Here is a 23,252-nt window from a genome sequence, read left to right as displayed (position 1 = left end):
TGGGTGCTCATCTTGTCTCCAAGAGCTTAGTGTCTAGCCAGGAAGATGAGGCATAGCCCCAGGTAACCCGAGTACAAGGCTGAATGGGACGCAGGCCACTTTAAATATCAGTAACTATTTCATCTGTTCAGAAAACAGCAAAGAACAAAATAACAAATGCTCATGTTCTTACTACCTAGCTTTATTTAATTTTGGCATTTTTGTCATATTTGCTTTAGTTTTTTTTTTTTAAATAGAACATCTTAGATATTCAGCAATGAAAAGGAAGGACCTATTAATAACATACAACAGCTTACATCAATCTCCTGGGAATTATGCTGAGTGAATAAAGTGAGTCCAAAACGGTTATATATTATGTAATTCACATATAGATACTGTGTGATTTACATACATTCTTTTTTTTTAATGAAATTTTATTTATTCATTTATTTTGGCCATACTGCACAGCTTGTGGGATTTCAGTCCCTGACCAGGGATTAAACTCCTGCCAGGCAGTGAAAGCACCAGTTCCTAACCACTAGACCACCAGGGAACTCCTTACATACATTCTTTTTTTTTTCTTTATTTAAAAATTTTATTTATCTGTTTTAATTGGAGGATAATTACTTTACAATATTGTGATGACTTTTGCCATATATCAACACTGCATACATTCTTGAACTGATGAGAGTACAGAAATGGAAAACAAATTCTTATTTGCTGGGTATTAAGGATGAGATGGGGCTGCAACCAAGTGGGTAAAAGACAACATGAAGGAAAGATCCTTAAGAAAGGACTGTTCTGCATCTTGGCTATATTGGTGTCAACATCTTGGCTGTGACAATGTACTGTAGTTTTCCCTGATGATGTCATTGGGGAAGTTGGGTAAAGTGTACATAGAACCTCAGCATTATTTCTTACAACTGTGTGTGAATCTCTGATTATCTCAAAATTAAAACTTTAACTTAAAAAGCCCCTCAGATACTATTAAGTCCTTTTTGATACTCTTCCCAATTCCATTGCTCTAGCTCCCTTCCAGAGGTTACTTTTATCCTATGTTGATGGAAATAAATTAACAAACACAATGTAATAGGAATAAGAAGAAGTTTTATTTGAGCCAAACTGAGGACTTTAGCCTAGGAGACAGCCCCTCAGATAACTCTGAGGAGCTGCTGCAGAGAAGCATGGTTTTCAGCACAGTTATAAATTATTATGTCAGAATAAAGAACATCAAAAAGGTCAGGAATATACTCCTTCAAGGTTACAGAAAAAACAGATCAGGGGCTTCCCTGATGGCTCAGTGGGAAAGAATCCAACTGCCAGTGCAGGAGACACAGGTTTGATCCCTGATCTGGGAAGATCCCACATGCTGCAGAGCAACTACGCCTGTGTACTGTAACTACTGAGCTTGTGCTCTAGAGCCTGGGTACCACAACTAGTGAGGCCCACATGCCCCAGAGCCCTGCTCTGCAACAAGACAAGCCACTGCAGTGAGAAGCAGAGCACTGCAACTAGAGAGTAGCCCCCACTTGCCACAACTGGAGAAATGCCCCTCACAGTGAAGACCCAGCACAGTAAAAAATAAATAAATTATTAAAGAAAAAAGTCCAACAGATCAGCATGTTCACAGTAAGTCAGTATGACCTTGGCTCCTGGGGAGGGAGTCTTACCATCAAAGGCAAAACAATATTGGTATTCCAGGAAAGAAGGTATTTAATCCTTAACATAGACATTCTTTACTTGTGGTCATTGTGCCATGTTCTTTAATAATTAAAGCAGATATGACAGTGTATGTCTGATAAGTCACAAACAGGCCATTTTAGGTAGCAGAAGATCAAGTTAAATCATGTACAAGCCATAATGATTTCCCTGTACCTCAATATGGGAAAATTTCTTTAATTACCTGGATTTATTGCTAATTACATCTACAAAATATTTAATACCTATGCTACATGCATTTGTCCCTAAACAAAATCTAGCATTGTTTCACATATTAAAAACTTTTTAATTTTTTTTTTCCTTTTACATTTTAAACTTTGAGAAATAGTATCATACTGGCTCCCCAGGTAAAGAGGGTAAAGAATCTGCCCACAGTGTGGGAGACCCAGGTAAGATTCCTGGGTCAGGAAGGTCCCCTGGAAAAGGTAATAGCAACCTATTCCAGTATTCTTTCTTTTTTTTTTTTAACTCCAGTATTCTTGCCTGGGAAATCCTATGTACAGAGGAGTCTGGCAGGCTATAGTCCATAGGGTTGCAAAGAGTCGGACATGACTAAGCAACTAACACATACACTGTATATCCTTCTGGGACTTGCTTATATATATATTTTCCTGTTTACAACATCTGTGAGGATATCCATGTTGATACATGAATCTATAATTTTTTTTACTGTTCAGAATTCTATTATATGATTATACCACAAGTTATTTATTCACTTTCATTGAGACATTTATGTTTTTTCTGATTTTTTGTTATTTCATCAGTACTGCAGTGAACATTCCCATCTATGTGTGTATATGGAGAAGTTTCTCAGAGGTGGGGGTATATCCAGGAGTAGCACTCCTTGGCCTGATAGTGTGTGAATTTTCAACTTTTCTAAATATTGCCAAGTTGCTCTTTAGGGTGGTTACAACAATTTATATCATCATATCAGTATATGAGATTTCCCATTCATACAGTGTCACCAGCATTTTATTTTCATATTTAGCTGATCTCTTTGACATGGAATGGTATCTCATTATGTTTCTGTTTGCTTGATTTTTTTTTTTTTTTTGGCTGCACTGCATGGCTTGTGGGATCTTGGTTCCGTAACCAAGGATTGAACCTGGGCCCTCAGCAGTGGAAGCTCAGAGTCCTAGCTGCTGAACTCCCAGAGTTAGTTCTTAAATATATTCAGATAAAGCTTTATCATTTTCTCCATAAAGATTTTGTACACCTTTTTTTTTTCTCTTCTTTAATTGTAGGTGTGGCTTGTGAGATCTCAGTTCTCAGACCGAGGACTGAATTCAGGCCATGTCAGTGAAAACCTGGAATCCTAAGCACTAGGCCGCCAGGGAATTCCTCATCTTTTGTTAAATTAAGATATTTAGGAAGGAATAAATAACATGTTGTTATTGAATCTTTTATGCTGCTATTTTTCCTTAAATGAACTCTTGAAAATTGTTGTTGGTTTGCACAGGAATATAATTTATTTGGAAATATTGATCTCCGGCAAAATTGAGAAATTCTCACTTTTTCTTACATTTAATTGGTCAGTTTAGTTCAGTTCAGTCACTCAGTCATGTCCAACTCTTTGCAACCCCATGGACTGTAGCATGCCAAGCTTCCCTGTCTATGACCAACTCCCAGAGCTTACTCAAACTCATGTCCATCAAGTTGGAGATGCCATCCAACAACTACCTCATCCTCTGTCATCCCATTCTCCTCCCGCCTTCAATCTTTCCCAGCATCAGGGCCTTTTCAAATGAGTCAGCTCTTTGCATCAGATGGTCAAAGCATTGGAGTTTCAGTTTCAACATCAGTCCTTCCAGTGAACACTCAGGACTGATCTCCTTTAGGATGGACTGGTTTGATCTCCTTGCAGTCCAAGGGATTCTCAAGAGTCTTCTCCATCACCACAGTTCAAGAGCATCAATTCTTTGGTGCTCAGCTTTCTCTGTAATCCAACTCTCACATCCATACGTGACTACTGGAAAAACCATAGCCTTGAATAGATGGACCTTTGTTGGCAAAGTAATGTCTCTGCTTTTTAATATGCTGTCTAAGTTGGTCATAACTTTCCTTCTTCTGTTAGGTGCATACCACTTATGTCCTTCATTATTTAATTTTTAGTTCACTTCGCAGCAGTGTGTGTGTGTGTGTGTGTGTGTGCACGCGTGCGCGCGCGTGTGCTCAGTTGTGTCCAACTCTTTGCAGTCCTATGGATTGTAGCCTGCAAGGCTCCTCTGCCCATGGAATTTTCCAGGCAAGAATACTGGAATGGGATGCCATTTCCTACTATAGCAGCTCTTCCAAACCCAGAGATCTAATCCACATCACTTTTTTCTCCTGCATTGGCAGGCAGATTCTTTTCCATTAGCACCACCTGGGAAGCCCCTTCAAAGCTATGAAAGCATATAATTTAAAGAGATGTATAGTTCTACATTTGTGATGAGAAGGAGAAACAGGTAATTCTGTTGTACAGTGTTTGTTATAAAAAGCACCCTGTCCTCTTCTCTTGCCTGCTCCAGGCACTACCAGGCAGTTCCTTCTGTTGATTTTAGCTGATTGCACACATGTACTGTTCCCTTCTTGAGCAGTACAGTTTAGGCATTGTTGTTTGATTTCCACTATGGACGATTAGGCTTTAGTTCTTTTTGACCCCTTCTCCAACACCCTGTCCTCTCAGTACATAATATGAATTAGATCACTTGCATTATTACCTGTGTAGATTCTGTTTATAGTTGAATCAGGTAGTGACGCATAATTACTTTTATCTTTTCTGCACAATCTTATTATAAAAATTGTTATAACAATTTTTTTGTTTGTTGGTTTATTTCTTAGTTTCACAAGTGTTGTGTGTGTAATTGCCTAAATAAAGACCATATTTTCTGCTTTTTCAGTAAATTTGTCCTCAAGACATTCTAGTATCTAGCCCAGACTGTTTTCTGTCTGTCACCAACAGTCAAACTTAGATTTCCTTTTATCTATATTGGGAATTTCCTTGGGCTCTTTCACATATTAGGTTACCAGTTTCCTGTATCTCGTGTCTTTTTTGTGTGTGATTTATTTCTTTATTTTGGTAGAACTTAGTTTCCCGACAAGGAAACTATAAGGTAAATTCTCCAGGCCTTCAGGATTCTGAAATTTCCTCCTAGTGTGTTTAGATTTGATTTTTTAAAAAAACTTACCGTGCTTGGGACTTGTACTTCCAAGATCTAAGCAATAATATCTTTTATAAATTCTGGACAGTTATTAGTTTCATCTCTTCATATATTGCCTCTTCTCACTCTCTTTATTCTTGTCCCCTGGAACACAGAGTTGGTACATGACCTTATTTCAGTATCCAGATCCCTTAATTATCTTTCATATTTTGCATGATTTTCACTTTCTTTTTAGCAGTCTGGATAATTTCTTCCTATCTATCTGCTCCTTTCCTATTTCTCTTTCCTAAATTTTTAAAGTGTCCATTTAGTTTTTAATTTCAAAGACTAAATTTTTTACATCTGTAAGTTCTACTTGGTGCTTTAAAAAATCGTACAGGTCTTTATTTTTTGTATGTCTTTTCTTTTCCTGCTTATTTTATAGTTTCTTTCTGACAGTTTGATTGTCTGATGTTCTGGGGATCTAATCTTGCTCTTGCTGTCTCTGATGATGCTCACTTACACTGGAGTTCTTGTAATTTTGGATTTTAAACTCATCTTCAGGACAGGGTTATCTCTTGGAGTACCATGTGGCCTAGATTAAGAATGTGTCCTCCTGCAGACATTTTATTTTTTCTGTGGGTATTAATACTAACATTAGTCCAGGACGTCTCTTTTGTTGTGGCATATTTCTCAGCATTGAGTTCCTTGGAACACATGTGTAGTGTATATTTGAACCTGGGATCCAGTGAAAGCAGGCCTGTTAGGAGTTTTCAGAAAGGACTTTTCCTTTACTTGGGACCCAAGTCAAGATGAAAAAACATCTTTGTCATTTTCTGCATAGGTAGGGGGGCATTTCTTTTCTACTCCCCCATTTCTCCAGCGTGCTTGAGGAGAGGAGCTTGTTTCCTGATTCTCCCTGGGCACTGATGCCCAAGTCTCTGAATCATTGAGCTGGGCAGTTCTCTCTTCTTTGCCCACCCTGTCCACTTTGGCTACAGCTGCATCAGCTTAGCTGTTCCTGCTCTGATTTTCCATTCCCTCTGGTCGGGGATCCCTGCTGATTTCCTTTACTTTCTTGCAATACTTGCCATCCAGTGAAAAGGAAGTTTGTTATAACTGGTCTTGCATTTCTAGGTGTTTTGTAGTAGGGAGAGTTTTCTTGTCCATAGTATTGCCATTTGTACTTTTTAAACCTAGAGATGGAAGAGAAAAGAACATCTGACTGGGAGGATCAAGAAAGGCCTTAGAGATGAATGTCAGAGCCTAGAGGCATGGGAGGCGTCACAGCAGGTGCAAAAGCACAGAGGCAGGAAATGACTGTGCAGTAATGGAGACAGGCACAGGACTTTCTTTCACTGGAGTGTGTCAGGGAAGAGGAAAAATGAGGCCAATATCCAAGATGAATGGGTGTGGGTGGCAGCAGGTGGGAGAGGGGTTTGGATTTGAAAAAATGATTCTGGAGGCTGTGGAAATAGTCAAGGTGATAGGTAGTGTGGCCTGCATGGGGTAGTGGCAGGTGAAAAGGAGGGAACCATTGGGAGAAAGAGGGTGAGAGTCAGTGAACCAGATAAAGAAATCTGGGTTGAGAGCTGGGGGCAAAAAAGGAGAAAAAGCCAAGCAAGCACATTGTCTGAATCCTGGGAAATGAATGAAAAATGTCAACAATTGTCTGAGCTGCGTTCTACCTTTTAAGATTTGTTCAGATACTAATAAACAGTTCATCTTGACTCTGTAGGCAGCTAAAGATGTTTTTAGGCCACTCGGTGAATAGTTGTCTCTGGACTAAAGGCAGCATGTTCCAGTAGAGCTCCCAGAAGTGAATCTGGATGTGTCTGTCTTTCCAGAATCTGCTGACATGACGAGTCATGGGGACGATGCGCTGTCCTCCAGAACTGGTGCTCCAGATGGGGATGATGGACTCTCTGAGGACAGACCCTTGCTCCAGCAGAGGCTGGCTGTCAGGGAACTCGTCGACACCGAGGTCTCCTACTTACACCTGCTCCAGCTCTGTGCCTCTGACATTAGGAGCCGCCTGCAGCAGGTGCCTGGCTGGGGTCACACGCAGCTTGCCTTCATAGAGACAAACATGGATCCCAGCTTCTGAGACCTCACATGTGTTCCTGGGGCAGGCTTGATGGAGGGGGAAGTGGTCAATGTGAAGTCATGGTACTTCTACTACTGGCCCTGCAACCTTCAGCAAGGCTTTTGACACCTTGGAGCCTTAGTATAAAAAGTGTTAGTTGCTCAGTCTTAGTATATTCTTCTGCTAAATGAGCAGAGAAGAGTCACCTCAGAGAATTAAATGAACTAATGGATAAAATAGCCCTTTATTAAATTTAGAACGGATTGTTTTAAGTGACCTATTTGTAATTGTCTCCTTTAGAGGGTGGTAACATGAAAAAGTTATCATTACTTGGGTTTCTAGTTTAGTATTCATTTTTTACATCTTTTTCACCCCAATATCAGAAATAACACGGGCTGTCTTTCTAAAATTTCAACCATCCCCTAGTATGTAAGGTCCATAAAGGGAAAGGCTGTTTATTAATAGTTCAATGTATTCCAGTTCTTGACATATAAATAATGGACTTCAATTAGTATTTATTGAATAAATGAAATAAGCAGATAATGTTGATGAAAAGGTCAGGCGAGTGTATGCTCCTCGGTTTTTGTCTCATCACAACAAAGATTTGGAGTGACGGACATTAAAGCCCCCTCGGCGTGTCATAGCTCTTGAGTCTTAGACAGACCGTGTTATAGCTCTTTAGACAAATCAGTGTTACAGCTCAGTGTTACAGCTCTATTTTATTTAGAAGATAGCAGGAAAATCCATCTTCAAGGCGTGAGGGCACATCGATCCAAAGACGCGAAGAGAAGAGCGCCCAGCGCGTGGGAGAGAGAGCCCTTTGGCTCCTCTTTTTATGTTTTTCCCTTGGGCCTGCCCTATGTAAATTGGGCCAGCCAGGAGTGTTGTTTGTTTTACCTGAGGTCCTCACTCCAGTCCTCGGACCTTCCTTTGTTCTATTTTCATGGGCTTTTCCCTTTCTTGTCTTTTCAGTTCAGTTCAGTTCAGTCGCTCAGTCATGTCCCACTCTTTGGAACCCTATGGGCCACTGCCATTTTGGACTCCTTTTCCCTATTTTACCTACCTAACAAAAACCCTCCCTTATTTCACCCTCCAGAAATAGGGATTTTTCCTCTGGAGGCATTAAAACAAACAAATATAGATTGTTACTTATTTTAGCAAAAATAAAGCATACTCTAGATATTTTTCTACAGTTAGCTTTTCCCACTTGATTGTGCATCCAGGGCTTCTATCTGTATATATATCCTAGATAGGGCTTCCCTGGCAGCTCAGAAGTAAAGAATCTGCCTGCAGTGCAGGAGACACAGGAGATGTGGGTTCAATCCCTGGGTTAGGAAGATCCCCTGGATGAGAGCATGGCAACCCACTCCAGTATTCCTGTCTATAAAAAGGAGCTTGGTGGGATATAGTCCATAGGGTTGCAAAGAGTCGGACACGACTGAAGCAACTGAGCACAGTCAACATATGTAGATATCCTGCATCCTTTTAACAGTGGGAGAAGGAAATGGCAACCCACTCCAGTGTTCTTGCCTGGAGAATCCCAGGGATGGTGGAGCCTGGTGGGCTGCTGTCTATGGGGTCGCACAGAGTTGGACACGACTGAAGTGACTTGGCAGCAGCAGCAGCAGTTTAGTTCATAGGGGCTGGAGTTCAGAATATATCTAAAGGTAATAGTGTTAGGTGCCAAGTGTGTCAGAGCTGGAAAGAAGTCCAACTTCCCACACTCATATGACAGATGGAGAAATGAGAGAATAAAAATTATAGTTGGCAGCAGACCTAGGATAATGCTGTTCAGCTTTCCTTTCATGCTGAGTGCTCCATCTCTTCCTCTCTTAGAGCAATAAAAATACCTGATTTATAAAATTTCAAAGTCCTGTCAAACATTCCTCTGGAACAGTCTTCCCAAGAGAGATGGAACCCCTATGGCATGACTATTCTGGACTACTGTCCAAAACCTACAAAAAAATCACTCTTACCGAACTCCTGAGCGACCTTCCATGGAGTCTTTGTTCCTTTTAGCTGCCACAGGGAGATCTGGATGTCCTGTTCTCAAACATCGATGACATCATCAAGGTGAACAGCAGACTGCTTCATGATCTGCAGGAGACAGCCTCCAGGGAAGAAGAACAAGTGCAGCTGATTGGTGAGCAAAAAAACGGGCAGTTGGCAGCCTGAGATTCCCATGGAATTGTTCTAGGCATGTGGTCATTGCTGTACTTTCCCCAGCATTCCAGGGAGATGAAACTCAATGAGAGGCTGTTTTGGGAGTCCCTGAAATACAGCACATCAGAGTTGGCAGGACCCTCAAATGATATCCAGCTCAACCCCATCACTACAGACGAAGAGACTGAAGCCTCAAGACAGAGAGGACATACTGATAGACACATAATTAGTGTGTGGTGTGGCTGAGACTCTATCCCAGGGTTTTTTCACAGTCATTCACTCAATAGGTACTTAGTGATCACCTGCAGTGTGCCATTCACTGTGCTGTGTGCTGAGGTAACAGAAGGGTCCAGTCAACCAGAGGGTCTGATCTTCTGTTCTTTTGGGTTAGTGAGTGAGAGAGACAGAAGATACACAGATAAACAGGAGAATTTTAAGTAGTAATTTGTAATTTAAAGAATAACAAATATGGTAACTTTTGAGAAAAGAGAAGGCCTCCTGAGGAGAGGATATTTGAACTGAGACCTGTTAGGGAGGAGCCAGCTATGAGATGATCTGGACAAAGAATAGAGAAAATAGGTATGCAGAGGCCCTATTCTTTGGCAGAGATGAGCCTGGGATATTTGATGGACAAGGCTGGTGAGGCTCCAGGGCAATGAGTAGGGGGAGAGTATAGGAGATAGGATAGAAGAGGCAGAGAAGGACCAGATCCTGCAAGGCCTTCTAGAAGTGTGGATTTTCTCCTAAGTGTGATGAGACATCACTGGACAATTTTGAGCAGGGGAGTGATATGGTCAGATTTCTTTTTCAAAGATCCTTTTGGTAGTTGTGTACAGCGGATTGTGAAAGAGTAGCAAGAGTGGAAGTAATGAGATCAGCTGGTGGTTTTACCTTCACCTAGGTGAGAGATCACATTGGAGAAGGAAATGGCAACCCACTCCAGTGTTCTTGCCTGGAGAATCCCAGGGATGGGGGAGCCTGGTGGGCTTCCGTCTATGGGGTCAGACAGAGTCGGACACGACTGAAGTGACTTAGCAGCAGCAGGTGAGAGATGGAGGTGGACTCCTGATTCTGAAATAGTTAGGACGACCAGACATAAAGGAGGAGGAATGAGTAGGTGTAAACTTCAAACTTCTGCAGTCCCCTCCCGTCTCCTGTTCTGGGGCTACTTGACAAAACTTCTATGGTCAGAGGTTTTCAGGTGGAGTCAGAGGACAAAGGTGGATGGGCTCAGAAAGGCAGATGGGCGCAGGCTCAGGAGTTGTGAGGCATAGGCTTAGTTGCTCCATGGCCTGTGGGATCTTCCTAGACCAGAGATTGAATCCATGTCTCCTACATTGACAGGTGAATCCTTTATCACTGAGCCACCAGGAAAGCCTGACTATTTCCTGTAAATGATAGAGGAATACAGAATTAAGGAATGAGATTTTTTTGACAGTATCTAGGTAATATTTTCGGAGAAGGCAATGGCAACCCACTCCCGTGTTCTTGCCTGGAGAATCCCAGGGACGGGGGAGCCTGGTGGGCTTCCGTCTTGGGGGTCACACAGAGTCGGACACGACTGAAGTGACGCAGCAGCAGCAGCAGGTAATATTTTTACATTTTATCACTTTATCTATATTTCTGTTAATGATGACCATTTATTTGAGTGAAATTTTTTATTACATTTTATTTGCACTGGATTTTAGTTGCAGCATGTGAACTCTTAGTTGAGGTATGTGGGATCTCCTTCCCCGACCAGAGATCAAATCCGGGTCCCCTGCACTGGGAATACAGAGTCTTAGTCGCTGGACCACCAGGGAAGTCCCTTGAGTAGAAATTGTTACAGCCTCAGGTTGAAGATGCTCCAGGGATCTGGGGACTCTGAGGTCAGCATCTTCTATTGCTATGGGTTTGAGATTCAACTAATTCCTTGCTAAGGGTCCTTACCTGTTCATCTCTGCCTTCCAGCTTAACTTGCAAAAAGTTAAGATGCTACTTTGTCCAAGCCTGGTGACATCTCCATTCCCTGGCTTCCCTGTTTCCCTGATAGATTTGCCACATAAAATACAGGATGCCCAATTACATTTGAATTTCATATAAACAATGAAAATTATACTAAGTTTACTAAACTTATACTAAGTTTATCCCATGGAATACTTGGGACATACTTATATTAAAACTTTCATTATTTAACTGAAGTTCAAATTTAACTGAACATCTTATATCCCATCCCCCGCCCTCCTCCCCTGCATTTTGGCAAGCCTGTCCCCTGGCCTTTAGCAGTGTACAGAAAATAGCCTTCTCACCCTCTGCCCCTGTGGTTAGCCAAAAAGAAGTACAAAGAATCCGCATGGGCTTTTCTTTTCCTAGGTGCAACTTTGTGCTTGATCAAGGCTGAGCTGGTTTCTACCAGCTCTTCCGTATTCCTCTCTCAGCCCCCAGGCCCTGCTGTGCAAGGGAGGCCCTTATCCCAGTTCCATACCACAACATTTTAAAAGATTTTTGGACATCAGGCATGAACCTCCCAAATGAGTCAGGTTCTGTGTCCTTACGAATGATTTCAAATGCAGCTCCCTGTGGAGTTCCCCCACGGGCTTCTGTCACTGGAGTCATCATGTTCTAGTTCAGTCTTATCTAAAAGAAATGCAGTGTGAGCCATGAATTTAAGACTTTTGAGTAGCTCCATTAAAAAAACTAAAGCAGTGAAATGAATTTTAATGATATATCTCATTTAACCCAATATATCCAAAATAATATTTCAACATGTAATTAGTATAAAACTTATTCATGATACATTCTACTTTATTTTTTTTTTGTACAAAGTCTTTGCAGTCCAGTGTCGTTTACATTGACAGCACATCTTAATTGGGATTCTCCATATTTCAAGTTCCCAGGAGTCATATATGGCTCGTGGCTTATAGGTCAAATGGTTTAGAGCAGGGGCTTTGGAATCTGACTTGCAAGGTTCTGTCACCACATCTCATTCATGTCTCTGAGCCTCAGTTTCATGCCATCTGTATGAAAATAGTACCCATTTTAGTGCCAGTATCTAAATCAGTTCTGAATATTCACTGGAAGGACTGATGCTGAAGCTGAAACTCCAATACTTTGGCCATCTGATGCAAAGAACTGACTCATTTGAAAAGACCCTGCTGCTGGGAAAGACTGAAGGCAGGAGGAGAAGGGGACAACAGAGTATGAGATGGTTGGATGGCATCTCCCACTTGATGGACATGAGTTTGAGTAAGCTCCAGGAGTTGGTGATGGACAGGGAATCCTGGCGTGCTGCAGTGCATGGGGTCGCAAAGAGTCAGACACGGCTGAACAACTCAACTGAACTGAACATGAAATAGCCCTTTTTATTCTCATGACCTTGTTACTTATTGATTATTATTACTAGTGGACAACAGAGGATCCTGGTATGCGGCATGCAGTCCATGGGGTCCCAAAGAATTGGGCACAACTTAGTGACTGAACAACAGCATTATCATCCCCATTTTATTGAAGAAAAACCCAAGACTCAGAAAGGTTAAGTAACTTTCCTAAGGTCAAACAGCTTGACAAGGCAGAGTCAAGATTTGAGCAGCTCCTTCAGACAACATCCTGCGTCCCTTTCTCGTTTCTCCAGGTAGAGTGGCCTTTCGATACTGAGAGTAACTCTTAGCTGCTGTGATTTCTTTCCAATCTGTGACTAAGGAGGACAAGAGGAGAAGAAATAAGTCTTTGGTGCCCCTGCATTCCTGCCTGTTGGACAGCTCTACTCTCTGCTCTAGGGAAGTTTGCTTTCCTCCACCTTCAGTTATGGAAACACCCCTGCCCCTGGCCATGCCAGTGTGATGAAGTTTCTTTGGCAAAAGTCACATTCCTGCAGAATAGCCTAAGTAGAGAAGAATGTGGGAACTGCCCCAGGTTTCAGGGCTACACCCAAGCTCTCTGCTAGTGAAGTCATCTCTGCAGCTAACTGACCTCCCTATCCTAGGCCTTCTCCCTAACTGCAGTTTTGCATAGTCTTTCTTCGTCACGTTCTCCCTTGTTCTGGGGGCTTCTTCTGGGGGAGTTCTTTCTGAGGATTGTCTTGACCAGCACTGGGGAGGGGTTTTGGTTCCTGGGTTGGTAGTCTCGCTGTGGGAGCCTTTGCTGAGAGCTGGACCATGCTGGTCCAATTATTCCCTGTCTCAAGGGGGACCTGGTGCATATCACAGGTACAACACACGTCGTCAGCAGGCTCTAGGCTTAGCTGGGCTTCCTGTGGTCTGTGGCTTACTTGCCCTTTTGTAACTAATACGTTTCTCTTTACCCTCACCACTATCCCCTTAGATAGACCACCAATAGTCTTGCTTTTTTTTAAACATGTATTTATTTATTATTGGCTGCGCTGGGTCTTTGTTGCTGCGTGGGCTTTCTCGAGTTGTAGAGAGTGGGGCCTGCTGTCCACTTGCTGTGCACAGGCTTCTCATTGCCACGGCTTCACTTGTGGAGCACAGTCTCGAGGGCACATGGGCTTCAGTTGTTGCAGCTCATGGGCTTAGTTGTCCCAAGACACGTGGGATCTTCTCAGACTGGGGATCAAACCCGTGTCCCCCAAATTGCAAGGAGGATTCTTATCCACTGGACCATCAGGGAAGTCCTGTAGTAGCCTTTTAATAGCTCTTCCTCTTTCCATGTTTTACTCCTGATTTAGTCCCAATGTAGCATAGCTCCAATAGACTTTTTTTCAAAGAGCACTTTTAGATTTACAGAAAAATTAAGTAGAGGGAATTCCCAGTGGTTAGGACTCTATTTTTCTTCTACATATATTGCTTGATTAATGGCATTAAAATTGATTCAAATATTCTTAATATATATTAATAGTTTCATGTGTACAGCATTTCATTTGATTTTATATATACTACAGTGTGCCCACAACTGAAAATTTAGTTTTTATTTGTCACCAAGCAGTTGACAAGCAGTTTGTTTTTTTTTTTTGGTTATGTTATATTTTAATCAGAATTACTAGCCTGTACATTTGTGGAAAATACTTATGTTAATTTTTTCATCACCCTTCAGTGTGGTTATGTTATTCATTTATAATAGAATTAGGTTCATTCCTTATTTTTTGTTTTCTATTTGGGGTTCCCCTTCCACATCCTGGTTGTTCTTAGCTGTATATTTATTTTGGGAGTATGTAAAATATTACCATGGTTCCAAGATCAGAGCTATATAAGAAGGTGTATTCAGTAAAGCATTGTTCCCCTCTCATCCCTACTATCCTATCCCATTCCCTGTTCTTTCCATCCCATTTTGTCTTCCCAATAAGTAACTAATTTCATAAGTTTCTGTTTTTTTTTTAATGAAGAATGTCACAACTTGGCATGTCACTCATGTGCAGGGGACTGCCAGTCTTTCTTGTATTGTTATAACTTTAATGTAAGTGCTATTGAAATTGAGCATGGGCGTGATCCTTTTAAAACAAAAATTAGATCATTGTCGCCCCTGCTCAAAACCCTCCAGTTGCTTCCTGCCATCATTAGGATGAAGCCTGAACACCTTACCACACCATACTTACTTCAAGGCCCTACATAATCTGGCTTCAGTTTCCTGTTTATTTTCTCTACTTTGTGCCCTTGCTCACTGTGTTCCAACCACACCTGCCTTCTTGTGTCACCTGCATGTCAAGCATTCACTTGCCTTAAGGCCTTTGTATTTGTCCTTCCCTAAGCCTGGCGCTGCTCTTCCCTCAGACCTTCCCAGGGATGGATTCTTTTGGACTGTGATAAACATCCACATCTTTATGGAGGTCTCTCCTAAATAGATCTCCTGTGTGTATGTGCTTAGTTGCTCAGTCCTGTCTGACTCTTTGTGACCCCATGGACTGTAGCCTTCCAGGCTCCTCTATCCCATGGAATTTTCCAGGCAAGAATAAACTGGAGTGGGTTGCCATTTCCTACTCCAAGGGATCTTCCCAACCCAGGGATCGAACCCACGTCTCTTGTGTCTCCTGCATTGGCAGGCAGATTCTTGACCACTGTGACACCTCTAACTCTTTATCTGGCTTTGTTTAATCTCTGGTACTCATCACTACCTGGCATCAGTTCAGTTCAGTTCAATCACTCAGTCGTGTCCGACTCTTTGTGACCCCATAAACCGCAGCATGCCAGGACTCCCTGTCCATCACCAACTCCTGGAGTTTACCCAAACTCATGTCCATTGAGTCGGTGATGCCATCCAACCATCTCATCCTCTGTTGTCCCCTTCTCTTCCTGCCCTAAATCTTTCCCAGCATCAGGGTTTTTTCAAATGAGTCAGCTCTTCGCATCAGGTGGCCAAAGTATTGGAGTTTCAGCTTCAACATCAGCCCTTCCAATGAATACTCAGGACTGATCTCTTTTAGGATGGATTGGTTGGATTGCCTTGCATATGTAATATATAAACAAATATATTTATTTATTGTCTGTCTTCCCCATGAGCCCCGTGAGGCAGGGTCATTATTTCATTCAAAGAACTTAGAAGAGTACCTCATAGTCAGTCAATACATAAGTAGTTGGTAAGTTTTTGGGAGATGAAGTTTGTGTCAGGTGCTTTATATGCATTTTTAAAATTAATCATCCCAGTGAACACTTGGAGGTGAGTACTATTTGTATTCCCATCTATAGATGAAAATATGGAGGGTCAGGGGGATCAGATGCTCACCCTAGACTGTATTACTGGGAAAGGGTTGGCTGGAGATCTGGCCTTACTTCTCTCTGACTCCAAAGCCCACATTTGTGACTGTGGTCACACATGCTGTGCTGTAGGGTGTCTTTGTAAACAGGGTTTGGAGTTGTACTTGCCATACATGGTAATTATTAAGATATAACATGAATGTATTCTGTAAATTATAAAGCATTGTCTAAATGTGAGAATTATCAATATTAGTGCTGTAATTATAGATACTGTTTATTAAGCACACACACAACATCATTCTGTCACTTAATCCTACAGCAGCCTTTTGAAAGTGAGCTAAAAAATGGGAGCTGAGGAAGATGAGATGACTTGCTCAAGGTTACAGTGCTGGTTAAGCCAGGCAGTCTTATGTCAGAGCTAAAGTGCTTAGCTGTGTCACTCAAGGCCTCCCTGTTCTCAGCAAGAGGACATGCAGAAATGCTTTTGAGAACTTGTTGCCTTTTCACTGTCAGGTAATGCATTCCTGGAATTCCAAGAGGAGTTGGAGCAAGTCTATAAGGTGTACTGTGCCAGCTACGAACAGGCCTTGCTGCTGGTAGAGACCTACCGGAAGGAGCCAGAGCTGCAGCGGGAGATCCAGGGCATCATTGAGGCAGTGCTGTGAGTAGAATGATCCCTACGATGCCGAGGTCAGGGGCTGTTAAAGTCTCACCCTGGCTTGGGGCTGCTCACACTGTTTCAGGAGTGTCCTAGTCAGGCTAGGCTAGGCTATGCTGCAGAGACAAACAACCCCCAACTCTTTTAGTGGTTTCAACCAATGAGGTTTCCACCTTCCTTATGCTCCAATGTGGGCTAACTTGGGCTTCTTCCCAGTGTCATGCTCACTCTGGAACTCAAGCTGACACCAGCCACTGTCTGGAACATGGCCGGTAACTTGGCAAGGAACAAAGAACTCTGGAGGGTCTCACACTGGTTACTAAATGTTCCAGGCCAGAAGTAATATCCATTGCTTCTTATAATTCAGAGTCCAGAACTAATCACCTGACTTTATCCATTACCAGGAGGCCAGGGCATGCCTTCTAGCCATGTGTTCAGAGGTGGAAAAGCAGAAACATTTGGTGAAGAGCACTTGTGCCCACCATAGGGAGGGCAGTGAGATGGTGGGAACCATGTGCTGTAAGCAGCAGTGGCAGGAAGCAGGCTTGTATCATCTGAGGAGACCTCTCTACAGATGGCTGGAGTAAAGGATCAGAACTGCCTTGGGAGGGCTCGCAGCCCAGATATGGCACCAGTGAATGGGAGCTCGGGGTAGAGATATGTAGAGAATAACTTTTTTAAATTAAAATTTTGAACAGGTAGCAGTTACACAGTTTAAAAGCTTTAAAACATCCGAATTTAAACAGTAAAAGCAAAAAATCTCCCCCACCCTGTCCCTTCATCCATCCAATTCCTGCTACTACCTGAAAAGTCAAGGTAACCACTTTTAAATTCCTTATGGATCTTTGTAGAGTTCCTGTATACCTATACAAGTAAATATAAATATATACTCTTATTTTCCCATCTTATAAAAGTTTATCATTTTTTTCACTTATATCTTGGAGGTCTTTCCAATTCAATACATATACGTATGACCCTTTGAATGGCTATGTATTCCTCTACCATGTGGTTGTTCCACAGTTTATTTAACTGCTCTCTATTGATGGATATTTGTTTGTTTCTATTCTTTGTAGCATTATAGATAATGCTATGTGATTATTCACGAACATATGTTATTTTACTGAGGTGCAAATAAAAGCGTCTACAAGTTAAAATTCCAGATATGAAATTGCTAGATTAAAGGAAGTATGTGTTAATAATTTTGATAATATGGCAAAATTTCTTACTGTAAAGGTAATACCAGTTGATATTCCCGTGAACAAATATAAGGGTGTTTCCCCCCAGAGTACATTGTGAAACTTCAGAGTATTTATGACTGAGATAGGTGAAAAATGGCATCTCAGTAATGTTTCATTTTGTATTTATCTTCTTATGATTAAAGCGGATCATCATATATTTAAAAAGACTTATCTTAGGACTTCCTTGGCGGTCTGGTGGTTAAGACTTCGTGTTCCCAATGCAGGGGGCACAGGTTCAATTCCTGGTTGGAGAATTAAGAAGCTACATGCCATACAGCATGGTCAAAAAAAAAAAAAAACTTATATCTTCCCCAAGCTTACCAAATGAAGATAGATGAAGGCCATCTTCTGGAAATCAGAATAGTGTAGGAGGAACAGAGGTTATTATTGTCATTTCATCTTACTTAGGCATTTCCTGTTTACACCCAAGAGAAAGAGTGTAGATTTTGGTCTTTAAAGCTAGCATTATCTCATGTGGAGCTTCCTCCTATCTCTTTTCCTTCTCTCCCTTATCTTATCCTTAACCCTTGTGCTCCTTGAAGCCTTCTTTTGAAGTAGCCATGTCCTAGCCCCTCCCAGCCTTCAAAAAAGCCTACTTTCATTTTCTTCTTTGATTCCTTTGATCCCTTCATGGATCTTACAAACTTAGGCTTTGGAGGTGAAGTCGCTCAGTCATGTCCGACTCTTTGCGACCCCACACACTGTAGCTTAACCAAGCTCCTCCGTCGATGGGATTTTCCAGGCAAGAGTACTGGAGTGGGTTGCCATCTCCTTTGTAAGGGTCACTAAATACATTTCTACAGGAGTGAGGCAAGTAACAGAAATGAGGGAAGCAGGACGCCAGCTGTGAGACAAAAGGGAGCCAGCAGTCCCTGTATAGAGTGCAGCTGCAGCCCAGCCTCAGCAGATCACTGTTGTATCAAGTAGCTTTTGCTATAGCATATCACCCCAAATATAGTGGTTTAAAATATAAATCATCTCCAAAATTTGTTTAAAGCAAATATTTTTCAAGGTCACATTTATGCATGTTAACAATTTAGCTGGACTCAGTAAATGATTTTTCTAGTCTTTCCTGAACTCCCTCACATGTCTGTGATCAACCATAGGTCAGCTTTGCTGATGTTGGCTGGACTTTCCTATGAACGTGGGACACATGAGCTGACTCAGCTCTGCCTTTTGAGATCTTGGCTTAGAATTGGCATGCTGTGCCAGGCTCTGGAGGTGAAAAAATAGTCCCCACTTCTTGGTGGGAGAAGCTTCAAAGTCATATTCAAAGGGTATAGATACAGAGAGTAAAGTAATTGCAGCCATTTTTTTGTAAACCTCAGTTGCTGTGTAGAACTATGATTCCACTGTGGCCAGATCCTCTGATCTTTCAAGAGAAACCAGAAGCTTTGATGTAAGTCTCCCCAGTGTTAAATATTGGCATCTAGTTCAGATATGTTAGAAGCACTGTGTAGGGGGCCCTAGTTGGCACAGAGGCTGCTCTTTGTCACATCTTCTGCACTCCGGTCTTTCCCAACTAGGCCAGGCATTTCTCATGGGCTTTGGTGCCAGGCAGCCTGGCAACGAATTGAGCTCTCTGCTCTTTATTTGCCATTTAGTGTCTCAGAACCTAGTTTCCCTACACGTAGAGTGGGAGTAAAAGCAACAGCTCATGGGGATGTAGACTTATTGTATACAGGTAATAGTCAGTAATTCCCAGCTATGGTAGTTATCTTGGTTAGGAAGGGATTATGCTTCCCTGAGACCACACTGTGGTTCTCTGCTCCTTCAGTCCCAGTGCTCTCTTTTTATAATAAATTTATTATCCTGAGTTACATTCTGAGAAAGATTCTCCTGCCCATATACATAATTGAAAAAAATAAACATAATGGCTTTGGAGAAGGCAATGGCAAGCCACTCCAGTACTCTTGCTAGAAAATCCCATGGATGGAGGAGCCTGGTCGGCTGCAGTCCGTGGGGTCTCTAAGGGTCGGACACCACTGAGCGACTTCACTTTCACTTTTCACTTTCACACATTGGAGAAGGAAATGGCAACCCACTCCGGTGTTCTTGCCTGGAGAATCCCAGGGATGGGGGAGCCTGGTGTTCTTCCGTCTATGGGGTCACACAGAGTCGGACACGACTGAAGTGACTTAGCAAACATAATGGCTTAGCTATAATTAAAGGAGAAATAAAAGGAAAATAATTTCTAATAATGTAATATGTATTACATATGTAATATGTATAATGCAATGTATGCAAATGCTTGGGCACCGCTACACTAGCAATCACATGCTTATAAGCGAAAAAGAGTCAGAAGACATTCTGTACACAAAGTACAGAAAACCAAAAGAGCAGAGAATATGTGTACCCTGGAATGACACAAACTTAACTTCCTTGTGTATGATAAGAGAAAGAAGGAAACAACATAATTGAAGTAGGGATAATATTATATACTGGGAGGCAGAGAAAATGAATGATGTTCTTACAGATGGCCTGTGTCGTATTTACAAAAGGTAGTATCATAGTAATTCCGATTGTGAAGATATGTGACTGGATGGAGTCCAGGTGTCACAAAAATATCTCAGTTCTTGAAATTGCAGCCTGTTTCAAGGCATTCGTTTAGTCTCTGAATGTTGAGAGGGGCATATGAAACGTAGAACAATTTTTCATAATGCAAGACTGTCCTTGCAGGATATTCTGCTTCCCTGGGAGCCTGTCCACTAAATGCCTGCAGCACCCCATAGCCTGCAGGTTTTAAGATTGCCCTCAATGAAATCCTCTGGTCTAATGTTGCAGCAGGAGTGACATCCTTTCGGTCATCCCAGTTTTACTCTGTGTATTTATAGGAAGACAGAAAATAGACTTCCTACGGGAAAGTATAGACATTGGATGGTGGGTGGGTGGATGGATAGAATGAATTTTAAGGGGCTCCTACTATGTATGCTGCTCTGGAACTATTAATCACCTCCCTCCTGAAACAGTCATCCTGGCTTTCTGTGCTGATGATCATGGGGCTCTTTCTGGAGCCTAGCTGACTAGGATCACACCAGCTGGATATCCAGAGACGATAAATGGCACCATCTCATTAGATCTTTGTGATTCCAAAATATAGGCTACCTCCCACTTTTTATTTGGGTGGGTGAGTTGGTGAGGTGTTTAGTTTATCCTAGATCTTAAGGCAGCGCTTCTCACCTGGCGGCCACTGAAATCAGAGGCTTGTCGTTGCAGTCACAGGAAGCTTTGCCTTAGGGAGGCCAGTTTAATGGCACGGCTTTCAGTGGGGAGGAGAGGTGGATCAGTCCACCGTTCCACAACAACTTAGGTAGAGTGTTGGGAGAAGACACATAATCTGTTTTGCTTTATTGGCATTTTTTATTTAAGTATGAAAGTGACATACTTATTGAAAAAAGGAAATTTCAAACAATACACAGATTATATAAAGTAAAAAGTATAAGTCCATTCCCCTTGCTTTCCTGTTTCCCATGCCTCCCCCAGTAGTTAACATGTTCCATCCAAATTTGATTCTTTATATTTACAGACAGGTAAGAAATAGACTTTCCATGGGAAAGTCTAGATGTTGGATGGATGGACAGATAAATATAAAGAATGAATTAATTAATGAATTTTTAAGGGACTCCTACCCTACATTCTAGGACTTGTTTTTTCACTTAACCATAGCCACAAATTATTTTACCATATTCCTTTTTTTTTTTTTAACCATGTTGTTCTTTAATGGCTACATAGGGTTCTTTTCCAGGGCAGCTTATAGTCAGCTCATCCCCTGTTGATGGATATTTGAGTTGTTTCCCAAATTTTACTGTCACAGAGTTGCTGAATAACTTCTGCCTTTATCCCTGCTCACTTGAGTTAATATTTCTGTGGGTAGATTTCTGTAGTAGGATTGAGGGAATTGTATATTTCACAAATTGCTAAATTACTCTCTAAAAAGATCCCACCAACTGATACTTCCACCAAGAGAATGTAGGAGGGCTGGTTTCCCCATATTCATCCAACTCTGGGTGAGTCTTCCAATTTTTTTTTTTTTTGCCACACCTTGTAGCGTGCAAGATCTTAGTTCTTCAGTCAGGACTGCACCCATACCCCCTGCATTGGGAACACATAGTCTTAACCACTAAACTACCAGGGAAGTCCCAAGTCTTTTAATTTTTATTGCCCATCTGATAGGCTACATAAAGAGTTTTCTCCAAATTACTTTAGAAAGGCTGTAAAGAAAGAGGTTGCTGTAATTCTGTAGTTCTTGATGATTGTGGAGAAGAGATGTAATCATCTCTTTGAAGGCTCCCTGCCTTCTGTCATCTCTGATTTGTGAGGCAATAGTTGTCCCCATGAGGTAATTGTCCTTTTCCCATGAAAAGTAAGCCCAGAGGACAGAGTTTTGCAAATATCTGACCACTGTTTCCACCTCTCCTGCCCACAGTCAGCCAGGCGCTAGGAAACCCTTAGTGAGAGCAGATGGTCAGCACAGGCATATTCTGACAGATAGTTCAACCCCTGCGTTCCAACCGCCTGCAGTTAATGGGAGGGAGGAGGTAGTTTCCACCTGCTCTGTCTGTTCCAGGCCTTATGGCTGATCTTTCCTGGACATTTAGTCTGGAGGTTTTTTCAATAGGAAGAAGAGCAAGAGGCAAAGGTACTGTAGAGAGGAGGTCAGATAATAGTCATGAGAGGTATTTGTGAGTCTTCGTGGAGGAGTCATGCTTAGACATTGATGTTTGAAACCCTCGTGTGTTTCTCAGAAGATGGGTCTGAGGGCTACTGGTCATGATCAAAGAAAGACTGTTGGAGCCTTGTCCCAGATGCCATTGCCTTGGGCACTCTTTCTGCAACTTCCAGACATCATCAGAAAGGGGGCTAGAAATAATCATTTATGCATCAAATGGTACATCTGGAAGGGACCTTGACACTATTCGTTCCTATGTTTTGTATTTTCCTTTTTCAAATTAAAATTTTCAAGCCCTATGGAAAAATAGAATAATGTAATGAACACACATACCCAGCACGTGAAGTGAGCAAGTATAAATGCCTTCTGTTTGCTGCATCTAATTTTATACCAAGTAATTTAAAGGAAATTACAGATACTATGAGTCTTTACCCTTAAATACTTTACATGCCTCTCTAAAGATTAAATTCCCATGATTAAAAAAAGTTTGGAGGGGGCTGTGCCCCAAGGCTTTTGAGATCTTAGTTCTTCCCCTGGGGATTAAACCTGGGCCTACAGCAGTGGAAGCGCTGAATCCTGACCATCAAACCACCAGGGATTTCCCAAGTTCCTGTGATTTTAAAAGTGCTTCTTTTTTGAAGCAGCAGGACCATTTTTTAAAATGAAATACCATGTGCATGTCCAGCAGATGGAGTTGTGCTTGAGACATACCCAAGTGGAGATCTCAAGTAGGCTAGTTGACTCTGTGAGTCTGGAGCTCTGGACAGAAGAAAGAAGTGGAGATCTGGGGTTGCCATGTGTTTAAAGCCATAGGACTAAAGGAGCTCAGGAAGAGAGTGAGTGGAGAGAGGAAGCCCTGGGGCACTCCAGCATTGGAGAGAAGCCAGCAGAGGAGGCCAGGAGAGTGGCCTGTGGGGTGAGAGAAGCAGGACAAAGGGCATCTCCGGGGCCAAAAGAAGAAAGTGTTTTGAGAAAGAGGGAATGGTCTGCTGTCT

At 42.0% G+C, this 23,252-nt stretch overlaps 1 protein-coding gene across 3 annotated transcripts in view; it reads left to right on the top strand.

Moving 5' to 3' along the window:
• The window catches only part of ARHGEF37 (Rho guanine nucleotide exchange factor 37), a 55,482-nt gene that overhangs the window by 9,695 nt on the left and 22,535 nt on the right, over nt 1-23,252 (top strand). For all 3 annotated transcript variants that reach the window (XM_055428917.2, XM_055428918.2, XM_055428916.2), the window contains exons 2-4: nt 6,668-6,864; nt 8,926-9,049; nt 16,206-16,353. In XM_055428917.2, coding sequence (XP_055284892.2) covers nt 6,679-6,864; nt 8,926-9,049; nt 16,206-16,353 — 458 coding nt within the window. In that variant the 5' untranslated portion in view covers nt 6,668-6,678. The remainder of the gene's footprint in view (nt 1-6,667; nt 6,865-8,925; nt 9,050-16,205; nt 16,354-23,252) is intronic.

The sequence above is a fragment of the Moschus berezovskii genome, chromosome 8, assembly GCF_049115385.1.
Source record: "Moschus berezovskii isolate FMDL1 chromosome 8, NW_MosBer_1.0, whole genome shotgun sequence".
Lineage (NCBI taxonomy): Eukaryota > Metazoa > Chordata > Mammalia > Artiodactyla > Moschidae > Moschus > Moschus berezovskii.
The sequence above is the reverse complement of the archived record's forward strand: the minus strand, read 5'-3'. Positions and strand labels throughout refer to the sequence as shown.